General features: G+C 31.9%; 1 protein-coding gene across 22 annotated transcripts in view; it reads right to left on the bottom strand.

Annotated features, from left to right (window-relative positions):
* Nucleotides 1–13,069, bottom strand: part of Lcorl (ligand dependent nuclear receptor corepressor like) — a 171,228-nt gene that overhangs the window by 125,632 nt on the left and 32,527 nt on the right. For 19 of the 22 annotated variants that reach the window (XM_063230103.1, XM_063230097.1, XM_013147330.3 and 16 more), the window contains exon 2: nucleotides 1,455–1,520. The exons of 1 other annotated variant lie outside the window; for it this stretch is intronic. In XM_063230103.1, coding sequence (XP_063086173.1) covers nucleotides 1,455–1,520 — 66 coding nt within the window. Of the gene's footprint in view, nucleotides 1–1,454; nucleotides 1,521–5,240; nucleotides 5,317–13,069 lie in introns of all 22 variants that reach the window. 2 more of the 22 variants (XM_063230099.1, XM_063230104.1) reach the window with 1 other exon arrangement.

The following is a 13,069-nucleotide window of genomic DNA, read 5'->3' as shown; positions in this document are numbered from 1 at the left end:
TTAAAATTATTTATGTTTGATACCGAGGAAAAAACAAATTTACATGAAAAAAGAAACTAAAATTGTCCATAATGCATACTTCAAATATAACTATGAACATTGTAGTGTATTTTCTTTCAAGTACATTTTCAATAAAAACATATATCTTTTACTTTTTCATTTTAACATAAACAGGGTAAGTATATAGTATGCATACTATATACTTCCTTCCCTTCAGTCTAATATTCTTACATGTTATTAACTACTGCATAATAATGGCTGCATGTGTTTCAATTATGAACATAATTAAACAGTTTAATACACAATAGTAAAAAAGAAATGGAAACAACCTTAGCACTATGATGAGCAACCTTATATATCTTCTGCATGTGTATCTGATTATTTCCTTGAGATTCTAAAACTGTGCAAGTATGTTTTCAGACTTCATTTAGAAGTCCGTACCAGGAATACATAAGGTATCTTAAACTGTAGTATCCTAAAAACACCTTGAAAACCTTTAGTTTTCATCATTAAAAAATCACTTTCAATACGATGGAAACTTTTTTTTCTAGTGAGTTACAGTAAAATATGGTGAGCATATAAGGAAACACTAAGTATGATGTAACACTTTGGGAACATAATCTGATACTAAAATAACAAATGGTACTGATTTTAAAATTTATACAAGAATTATTAAGAAAATCTTACAAAATGACAGAAGTAAACAATCATGATTTTTGGCATATATGAAAAAAGTGATTGGCACAGTTTAAAAACAAATTTACAAAATGGTGACATTAACAATGAGTAAATGCTTACAGTTATTTTTTAGCTACTACAGTAGTTGAAAATAAAAGTAGGACATACCCAATAAGAAATATAATATATTCCTGTTAAGTTTAAAAGTTTTTTTCTATTATTAATCATTATCAGCATCATTAATACCAGTATTACTACTGAGGGTACATCTCCTTTGATCAATAGAAAAAAGGTTCCACACATTTTTGAAAGTATGCCAGTGAAGAGCTAAGTATATAGATTAGAAATATGTCACCCTTACAGGCTTATGACTTTGCAAAAGATCAGAAAAATAAAAAAAAATTAATCTTCTGCCTTAATCAATATCCAAAAATTGTTTTATAGCAACTTTAGCTCTTCGGACCTTAGAAAAAATTTTGAGAAAAATATAATGAAAAGTCAATGTATAAATTCACTTAGTCATAGATTCTCCTTTCCAGTAATCACAATGTGCAGCTAAGAACAAAGACTATAAACAATAAGAAAAAAAACTGAAGGGATAGCTTTTTAGAAGACATTTGATTGAATGTTCATTTAATTTGATTTTGTTAACACAACTGCCATTTATTTGTTTGAGAGAGGGTCTCACTATGTAGTTTAGGCTGGCTTGAACTCACCATCTTTTATTTGTTACATGGGACAGGAGGTTACAATTACAATAAAATTTTTAAATTTACCTTCAAATAAACTGAGGTCTCTTCGTAGCCGTGGTCCATAAAGCCCTTCTAAAATACTCTCAAAACCTGTGTTTTTAAACAGAGAGAAGAGGATTAACTAATGGAAAAGTTTCACAGGAAGCTTCACAGGAGTTAAAAACTACAAACTGTGTATTAACTAGCAAATTATTAGCATACTATAAGCATTTAATTAATCTGGTACATAACATACAACATAATAAAACAATCACACAACCATCATAAATTACATGATTGTAAAGAAAATATGCAAATATAAATATTCACTACTGTTATGACATAGATACAAATATCCCCCAAAGATTTGTGTGTCAAAGGCTTGATTTCTAGCGTAGTAATATTCAGAAATGGGACCTAGAAATTTGAATGGATCATGTGGCTACTAACCACACTGTTTATATCTCGGTGTCTCCAGAAGTATCCTGCACTCTTAAGCAGAGCTCCTGAAATGTGACTGAATCATAAGGACACTATAGCTAAATCTGATGTTAGGAGGATGGGCCTTGTCAGAAAAGGTGAGTCAAAGGGAATGTGACCTGGAAAGATTTATCTCCTTTCTCAGCTCCCTTCTTACCTCTCTGCTTTCTGGCAACCATGACATGGGCTGCTCTTCCTCCACTATATTGTACCCCTCTTGCCATACTGCCCTGCCTTGGAGCCAGTCATCTATGGATTAAAAATTTGAGCCAAAATAAACTTCTCCTCTTTTAAATTGTATGTATTGTGCTCCAGTGACCACAAAGTGAGTAAGACAATAGGTGAATGGACCATTAGGAAGAGGGACCTAGCTGAAGGGAGTGGGTCACAAGAGTGCAGTGTTGGAAACTATACCTTGTCCCTGGTTTATTCTTTCTGTCTCTCTCTGCAACCTGACTGCCAACAGGTAAGTCTCTCTGCTCTACCATATGTTCACCATGATGTGCAATCTCAACACAGGCCCAGGAGCAATACTCCAAGTGATCATGAACTAAAACCTCTGAGACTCCGATCCAAAAGAAATCTTTCCTTGTTTGTTATTTTCAGGTATTTTGTCACAATGACAACTAACCATGAAACTACTAAAGCAAGCATATATGCTACTTAGAAATATTCTTGGGTTAACATAGTTAAGAACCACATAATGATGTAGTAAATTAACTCCATAGATACCTGTCCCACAACACTGTAACTGAGCTGAAAGATTCCTATAGACTAGTATTTTTAATGTATGCATCTTTTCAATGTTATGATCTATTTAGACATACAAGTATTTATCAATGTGCTACACTTGCCTATAATATTCAGTAATATACAGGTTTAGAGCTTGGGAGCCACAGGCGATACCATTTAGATTTGTATAAGAACTCTGCATGTGTCTGCAAACACTGAAATTGCCCAACAGTACATTTCTCAGGATGTATCTCTGCTGCTAAGGATGAGTGAGTGATTGTATTATGACCAAATTTCTTATGTAGTAATGCTGTAGAGAGAAGAATCTTACAGAAGGTATGTATTAGAATACTATTTATATTTGTTTAATAATGTTTAGAAACAGCACCTTTAATCTCAATTACAAGAATAACTGAGTGGCTAGGAGAGATTCCTGATGAGAAAAGTGTGATATAAAACTTAAACCTACTAAAAAAAAAAAAAACCTTAAACCTACTTGTAAAAATTCAAATAAAACAATTTGCTCATTGCTATGGACTGTTTTCAATTTTAAAGAAAAACATTACTGAAAATCTTGTCAAGTTAACAAAAACCCTAGTTTATTAATGCACTAACTATTCTAATTCCTGGGCATAGTAACTTTAAGATTTTATAATTTTCCTTTTTTTAAATATCATTTACATCATATTCAATTTCAAGGAGCTATAAACTATATGGAGTTTTGAGGGAGGGGTGGAGGGCCCATGATGACAAAATAATTAGAAAACCAACAAAATGAACTAATCTAAGTATGTACACATCAGGGAGGAAAAAACTAAAGATGGCAATGACAGACCCTAATGAAAGAAAAAGGAGACTTTCTCAGTGATACTCCTAAATAACAAATCATTAAAAATAATTATAGGATCCTTTAAAAAACATTTAACGTATCCAAAATTTCTTAACATCTCTGGGATTTACCTTAAAATCAATGTGTTATAGTGAAAAAGTGGCAACATTTTCCATATAATACAACATAAACTAGTGATGCATATTGCAACTGACAAAGTCTTACACTTGACTGAGTAAGGTAGTTATCAAGGTATTTGGTTAGTAAGTACTTAATAAAATATCTGTGACACTGAGTTTTGCAAAAATATCTGTAAAATATTGCCTTAATACTAGCTTTCATGAATGGAAATTTTAGGTAGAAGAGGAACTTTTAAGAATGCTACAGAAGAAAGTTTTATACTGGATAAACACTCAAGACATAAACATCAAAATTCTCTTTCTGTTGTCCTAGTTCTATTTCGCTATGATCAGTGTGTTTCAAAAACATTGCTGCAACTCTCTATTTTAGGATGTTAGCCTGTAGTATACGGGACAAAATGTATGCCTCTACCTATATAAGGTTACTGAAATAAAACAGTTCACGTCTCCTTGATTTACACCTGAAGAGGAAAAAACAAACAGCTAATACTTTTGTTCTGAGGTGTGATTGAAAAATACAGTGAATGCTTAAAATTTAAAAATTTATTACAGTAAAACACACAATGCCATTAATTACGCTCAAAACATCCACCCTTGCTTCAATCATTCTTGCCACTTTCTGTAGCAGTTCTGAAAGTTCTCTTTCATTAGTTTCCCTGATGTGGCTCCCTCAATACATTCAACACATACACAATCTTTAACTCTGAGAAGAGCCAGGAATCCAGTGCCAGATGTGATCAAAAAGGTGGATAAGGACACACTGTAGTGTTTTTACTTGGAAAAAACCTGCTGTGCCAGAATCAATGTATTACATGAACATAGGCATGATGGAGTATGAAATCATTTGTCCATTCCTCAGGCCATTTTCTACATAAATCATTTCTTAAATAATAAACTCTCATAATATTCAGAGTTCCTTGAAGTATTTCTGGGTAAAATTCAGCTCAAGTGATTCCATTAGTTCACCTTGATTTTGGATCTTGCCTAACATTTTTTTTTTCACATGAAAACTGAGTGCTTTCCATTTGGAGGTCAACATTTAGTTTAGTATCACAGCCATAGACCAAAATTTCGTCTCCCATGAAGATATTTCTTAGAAAGCTGGAATCTGAAATTATACAACTGTGCAACTCCAATGAAATATGCTATTCAGAATCCATGATTTATGTTATACTTTAAAATACATATTCTCACCATCATAGCTTACAACTGGGACACACTGAAGCTGAAATTTGTCACACACTGTTACTGAGGTTTACTGCTTCTTGCTGTTTGTAATGAAGATCCACGCCCCTTTCTGTTTGATGGGATTTTACAGTAGCAATCCCAGTATTTGGTTTTAATCACATCTTATATTGTTTCTTAATTCCTCCGAAGATAACATTAAGATCTTACATATATCCTGGTAAACCTATATTCATACTGCAGTGCTGACACTGGTATAATTATTATCTTTAGTTAAAAACTTTGTTTCCTGCAAATTTTTAGAGTAGCAATGGTATCTGCATATTGACTTTGCATGGAGTAACTCTCTAATTATAATCTATCTGTAGGTTCCTGGAGATTCTGTGCTTATACATGCATATTCTCTGTCAGTAATAATTTCAATTTTTTTCCTTTGTAAATATTTGTTTTCTTTTTTCTTCTTACCTTACTGCTTTGGTGGACCTCCATTATGAAGTACAAAAGGAGTGGTGATAGTGTGCAGCCTTGATTTATATTCAATCTAAGTGGGAAAGCATTCAAAGTATCAATATTAAGTACAGTATTTCATGTATGCTTCTAAACTAAATACCTCATCAGATTAAGAAACTATTTTAAAATCTAGTTTGTGTGGAATTTTTCTTTAAACGATGACTGGATGTTGAATTTTATCTGATTCTGAAATCTACTACAATAATCATGATATTTTTCTTTTTAAATCCCTTAATACAGTGACTTTCACTGCTAGATAGCTAATGTTAAACTAACCTGCTTCCATTCCCAGGAAAACAAATTATCCTGTAGTATTCCTAAAGTTTTGCCAGGTTTATCATTCCACTATTTTCTCTAAAGTCTTTGCACCTATGTTCATCATTGAAACTGGACTATACAAAAGCTTCTCATATACCTGTCAAATTTTGATATTAAATGTGTAACAATGCTCCTTTTCCCCCTTGGACTCTAGAAAGATATAACAGTTATAACTCTGTTATATATAACTCTTAAAATGAGTGGCAATGCTCCTCTTACTCTGGAGTTCCAGAAAAAAATATGAAATGAATGATTTTTCTACTTGAGTAAGTTCAAGAAATGCAAGTAGCTCATTGCAGCAAAAGTCTTTTGAAGTATCTCCTATTAATCCTTTTATATTAACTTTCAAAGGACTATTAAAATATTCCATTTGTTATATTATTCTGAAAACTTGTTCATGTGAACTTTTTCAATCTATTTTTACATAGTTTTTATTATATGCTTTTATCCAGTGTTAACAGCATCCAAAATCTGTTTTTCATTCCTTATTGTTCTCTTTTTGTTCCCCCAATGAAGCTCATTAGAAGTTTCTCAATTTTGTTTCCAGGACTGTACTTTAAAGGGATTCCTTTTGATTTCTTGATTTTTCTTTACTGGTTTGTTCTCTTATTATGTAGTTTCTACTCCAGCTCTAATTCTATTGTTCTAATTTGTTCTAATTTCTCTAATTCTGGAGATGACAGTGTACATACTAACATTCAGCCTTTCTTTTTTAATATGCACACATAATGCTATACATTTCTACCTAAACAATACTCCTGTAAGTTGAACACTACAATTTTTAATATAGTATTTTCTTTATTATTCAAAATATTTTCTAGTTTTCAAAATGACTTTTGTTCTGATCATGGGTTTTGGGAAGCCTCTTTTTTAACTTTCAAATACAAAAGGATAGTTTATCCCTCTTTAAAATAGATTTTAACTTCACTGCATTGTAGTCAAAATATCCAATATAATCAGTTTTCTTGCAATTTTTTGAAGTTGTTTTTATGGTCAATATGCACAATTTTTGAAAATTCTCTAAATATGTTTAAAAAGAATATCATCCTGAAGTTGCTAAATACACACACAGTGCTTTATATTGATTCATTAGAATAACATGTTAATCATGCTTTTAAAGTTATCTACATTCTTAATTCACTTTTAAAATGTCTACTAATTGTTGAGAAAAGTAATGCAAAGTCTTCCATTAAATTATGGTTTTGTTTCTTATCTTTTTAGTTTTGAGAATTTTTGCTTTATATGTTCTGAGATTATGTCATTAATGGTTACAATTTCATAACTATTATATCTTTCTGGAAAATAAAACCTTTTATAATTATGAGGTGACCTGTTCTATTTTATGCAATGCTTTTGTTATTAGACCATATGGCTTTACATTATATAACCCGAGAATATTTAAAATTATTTTCCCATGGTGTACTTTCTTCAATTATTTCTTTATAACTTTTCTGCCTTATTAACAGCATAAAGGATTTCTAAATTTACAAATTTTTTGTCAGAATTAAGTTAATAGCTATTAATGTAATTAGGATTAAATCCACTTGTGTTTTCTCTCCTTTTGAAACTTTAGAGTTGAATGAATACTTACCATGCTATTTTGTTCCTTTTATGAACCCAATTTTTATTCTTTTTATGGTTAACTCAGTGTGAAAATCTCATTTTAGTTGTTGTAGTATCAGCCCATTAAAGTATAAGATAACTATTGAAATTGTGGGTATACATCTACCATCTTGTCATTTTTTTTTTTTTTTTTGACTATGTTCTTCTCTAAAACCCTATCTTGCAACATTCTTTTGGGTTAAGTAGTTTTTAGTATTTACATTTTATTGCCACTACTGAGTTATTAACTATATATCCTTTAGTTTAAATGCCTACACTATGATTTAAGTTTCATTTTAATTTTTCACAATCTACTTTCAAATACTGTAGTACCACAGATTCCATTCCATTCTATGTCATATATCTATTATAAATTCCTCCGTACATTATTTTCACATTAAAGTATTATTTTAACACATTAAATGTCTTTTACATCTACTCACATATTTCCCATAGGTCACCTTTGTCTTCCTGTGTATAGATCTTAGGCCTCAACTATTGCTTTCAATATTTATTGTATGACAAGTTTGCTACCAGTGAATTCTTTCAGTTACCTTTCTGAAAAAAAATTTATTTCCTTTTATAAAAACACTTTGAGTGCAAAATTCTAAATTCACTCAAATTTTTTTTGTTTCAGTGCATTAAAGATGTGATTATATGCTTTAATGATTTATATGGCTGCTGATTTAACTATACTCTTTCTTTCCTTTGTTACTCTGTAGTAACATGTAGAGGATCAAAGTGCCTTGAAGACCTCATTTGTTTTGTTTTTGCTTTTTTTTTTTTTTAATACCAGGGATTAAAGTCATGACTTTGCATTTGCTAGGCAGGTGCTTAAGCCACTGAGCTAAATTTCCAGCCCTGGAGACCCACATTTGGTGACATAAAATTTCTCTGGCTGCTTTAAGGTATCACTGACTTTTCAGCAATTTGATTATTATATGCCTTAGTATAGTTTAGTGTATACTGGGATAAGGCGAGCTAACTGAATCTGTAGTGTTACAATTTTCATAAAGTTTGAAAAAAAATTTTGTGGCTCCCTTTTGTTCTGGGATTCTAATTATATATTTGTTAGGAAACATAATATTGTCAACAGGCTCTGTACATGTCCTTCAAAGTTCTTTTTCTATCTATGCATGATTTTAGGTAGTTATTTTTAAAACTCATCTTTTTTCCTCAAACGTTGACATATGTACACATAGCACAGTACTCATAAAACCACTGCCATTAATTAAAAGTAACAAATACTTTCAACAATCTTAAAAGTTTTCTCATGCTTGTTTTTAATTCAGTTTTTTCATTCACAACCCCAGGCAATACTCATATACTTCTGATCACTAACAGAGTAGTTTGAGGTTTGTAGACTATCACTAAAATTAAAACTTACAGCAAAACTCTGTTTTTGTTTCTTTTTGGTGGGGATGCTAATTAAGTGAATGATTTGGGGGCATTAACTATTCTCTTGTCAATTTTCACTGGTTTCTTCTTTCCCACTACATCCCATTAAAAGGACATACCATGTTGATCTCTTTAGAAGTTGGGAGACAGTGTCTTTTCACTTCTCTTCTGCAAATAATGAAACTGCAGGATTACATGTAGGTTTATGCTTGACTTTTCAAGAAACCAAACTGTTCTCCAAAGCTATGGTATAAAAATCATTTTACCTTCCTACTATTTGCCATTCGCATATGAAAGTTACTACGACTAATTCACAACCTCACCACTACTTGGGGTGCCTTGTTTTTGTTTCTTTTTCCTTCTTTTAACAAAATCATTCTAATCATGAAAAAAACTATTGAATATCTTATTTCATTGTGAAGCTAATTTACATTTTTTGTTGTCTTTTTACATGATTAATACCATCTAGATAGCTCTGCTCTAATCTTTTGCACAGTCTGACGTCAGTAGAGTGCGAGACCTTCTTTTGTTTTTTAACGTATTTTGAATATAACTCCTTGTCTGAAATATCTTGTGTGTTTTACTTCACTTTGCAGATATGCCAGAAATTAAAGAATTGTGGCAGCAATTTCACATCGAGCAAGGCTATTAGTGCCACTTTTCTAATAGCATATACATACTTTGGTCATTATATTTCTGTATCTGTTATGGTGACCTGGAAATTTTTTGATGTTAACACTATCATTGTTTCAAAGACATCACAAATCACTCATAAGACAGTGAACAAATGTTTTTTGGGTGACTTGTTGACCTGGTCCTTTGACTATCATCCTCTGCTATGGTCTCCTACTCCCTAAGATACAACAAAACTGAAATTAGGCCAATTAACCACCTTCTAATGGCCTCCTTATGTTCAAAACAAAGGAAGAGTTGCATATCTCTCATTTTAAATAAAAAGCAAAAATGACTAATTCAGTGAAAAAGGCACAGATATCAAAAGCTGACACAAGATAAAAACGGCTTCTTGGGCGAGTAAGCCAATTTAGGAATGCAAAGGAAAGTTTCTGAAGAAAATAGAAAGTGTTACTGCAATGTCTGAACAAACAGTAAGAAAGTGGAACACCAAACCGCTGCCATGGAGAAAGTGTTAGTGGTCTGCAGAGATCAAACTAGCCACAACATTCTCAACAATCCAAAAGAGGCACTTACTATTTCCAATTCTGTAAAGGCTTAGAGAGGTAAGGAAGCTGCAGAAGAAATATCTGAAGCAGTGGTTGATTTATGACGTTTAAGGATAAAAATGCAAGGTGAAGCTAATAATTGATAATGCAAAAGTGTTAACAATTTATCTAGATGATCTAGTTATGATAACTGATGACTGGCTAAATTAAACATGGCATTTCAATGTACATAAAATAGTTTTCTCCTAGAAGATGATGCCATGTAAGACTTAGATAACAGAGAGAAGTCAGTACCTTGGCTTCAAAGCTTCAACGGTCAGGCTAACTCCCTTATTAGGGGCTAAGATAGGTAGTGAGTTTAAATTGAAGCTTAATTGTATTCTAAATGTCTTAGATCCTATAAGACGTATACCAGTATATTCAATCTGTACTTTCACACTAGAATAACAAATACTAGATGACAGTACATGAGTTTACAACAATGCTTACTGAATATTTTAACCCATTGTTGAAACCCACTATTGCTTAAAAAAGAAAAAAAAAGATTTCTGATTTATTAATAAACTGTCACACAAGAGCTTCGGTGAAGTACAATAATACTAATGCCACTTTCACATCTGCTAAGCAACATCCTTTCTGCAGCCAAAAGATCACAGAATTATTTTTGTTTCCAAATCCTATTATTTAAGAGATATATCTCTTAAGGTTATTTCTGTCATAGCAATTTCTCTGATGGGTCTATACAAGTATATTATAAATGTTCTGAAAAAGATTCAGCATCCTAGATGCCATTAAGAACATTTGGAATTCATGGGAAAAGGTTAAAACACCAACATTAACAGGAGTTTGAAAGAAAGTAGATTCCAACCTCCACGGATGTTTGAGGGGTTCAAGACTTCAGTGAAGGAAATAACTATATTGTGGAAATATACACTAGAAGTGGAGAATGAAGGTGAGATTAACTTGCTGCCATTTCATCAAACTTTTGTGTTTGAGGAGTTTTTTTTTTTTTTTTTAAATGTATGAGCAAAGTAGTTACTCAGAAACAAACTACTTTTGGTGAAGATACTACCCAACATTGTGAAATGATGACAACAAAAGATTAGAATATTGCATAAACTTAGGGGATAAAGCAGTGGCAAGGTCTGAGAGTACCACCTAGAATTCTGAAGTTCTGCAAAGGATAAAATGCTGTCAAATAGCATCACATGTCATAGCAAAATCCTTCATGAATGGAATAATCAAAGCAGCAAATTCACTGGATTTTAAGAAACTGCCAGTTACCCACACTCTCAGCAAATACCCATTAACATGTCAGTCAACAGCCATTAATGTGAAGGCAAGATCTTCTACCTGCAAAAGGATTATGACTTGCTGAAAGCTTAGTAGATGCATTAGCATTTTTAGTAATTTTAGCAGTTTTAGCAATAAAATATTTTTAGTTGTGTACATTTTAGAAGACATAATGTGAATACATATTTAACAGATTACAAAGAGTATAAACAACTTACATGCACTGGGCAACTAAACACTTCATGACCTACACATTTTAGAAGACATAATGTAAATGCATATTTTACAGATTACAGAGTATAAACAACTTACATGCACTGGGCAACTAAACACTTCATGACCTACTTTATTATGGTGGTCTCACAATGAACACACAGTATTTAAGTACAGCTATAAACATGTTATATAGTTATAAACATGTCCTCTTAAGAGTTTGCCATTTTGTTTCCTTCACCGTTATCTTCAAAAGAATAAAAGCATAGATTCCGATGAAACCTACTTAACCACAAATGGTCACCAGAACTGGTAAAAGACATATTTGTCCAACACATGAAATTCGTATTTTGTAGTACTCTATTACTGAGATTTGGTATACTGTATTTTCTTTTTTTGGTACCAGGAGTCAAATTCTTCTGACTACTTTTTAAAAAATTTTTTGGTACTGGAGATCAAACTCACGACCTAGCACTTGCCAGGCAGGCAATTATGCCCCTGAGCTAAATCCCCAGCTCTTCTGGCTACTTTTCTTTGGGATTCTTAGGCTTTCAAAATTCCAGTCAGTTTTATGAATTCTAAATTATCTACTTCATCCACAGCAAACATCCCTCATTATGGCTTTTTATTTTGTCTCATACCTAAGATTTTAAAATTTAGTTTTAATGTGCTAAAATCAAACTTTTTTGTATTATATTTTTTCCTACATAAGAAAAATGAACGTCAAACATAAGTCACTTTATGTCTGTGAGTACACTTGGTTTTCATATGCAGTACTTTAATCCATCAGAATTCATTTTTTAATGACTAGTATAAAGAAAATCAAATTTATCTCAAGCACCATTCTAACTCAGTTAGTAGGCCATCTTTATTACCCAGGAAATTCCAAACAGAATGGAGGCCTTTTCATTATATTTTAGAAAATGTAATATTTAAATGTTATATAAAATGTTTATACAATAATATAGTTAAGGGTTTTTTGAGATAAAAATTACATAAAATTCACTTACTCTGTATCTCTATTGGTTTGCCTTTCCTTATATATTAGCAGAATCACAGCATACATGGTGTGGTCAAAAAATACAGTGAATATATATTTTTAAAAATTTTTAAACTAAAACATACACTATTAATGTCTCCCTAAATACTCTCCCTTCACTTCAAACACTTCAGTTCTGTTACTACTCAAGCAGTTATGAAAGTCTTCCTTTGCATCTTTAGCTGCACTATCATGGATTCCTGATATCCTGAATCAATTCAAAACCTTCCATGATCATTTTGAGCTTGGAGAAGAGTGAAAGAGGTCATGATGCCAGATCTAAGAAACAAGGTGGATGAGGACACACCCCAATATTTTTATGAGCCTGTCTTTCCATTGTATGATACTTGGCAAGCAGTGGCATTCACTGATTTTTGATCAAATTTGAAAATAAAAGCCTCATGAAAAGGCACTTCAGAAGTGCTTCAGAAAGTAGCAAAAATGATAAGAGACGTGTGGTCAAAACAAATAAGATTAATGGCAATGTGTCTTTTACTGTACTAATTTTTTAAACTTAAAAATGTTCACTGCATATTTTGGTCAACACTTGCATGAGCTTTCTTGTAGCTGGATTCTTTCATTGGGTATAATATCTTTGAAGTTCATCCATATTGTAACATATATTGTATTAGTATTTCAATCCTTGTTATTCACGGGTCATTTGTTTGTCAATTTGCCAATTAACAGAATGTATTGCTGATTCACTTTTTTGATATTGTGAACAATGCTACCATGAACAT

Source organism: Cavia porcellus, unplaced genomic scaffold (assembly GCF_034190915.1).
Source record: "Cavia porcellus strain 051 isolate PalLab524CR breed Dunkin Hartley unplaced genomic scaffold, mCavPor4.1 scaffold_18, whole genome shotgun sequence".
Classification (NCBI taxonomy): domain Eukaryota; kingdom Metazoa; phylum Chordata; class Mammalia; order Rodentia; family Caviidae; genus Cavia; species Cavia porcellus.
Note: the sequence above shows the minus strand (reverse complement) of the source record. Positions and strands in the feature narration are given on the sequence as shown.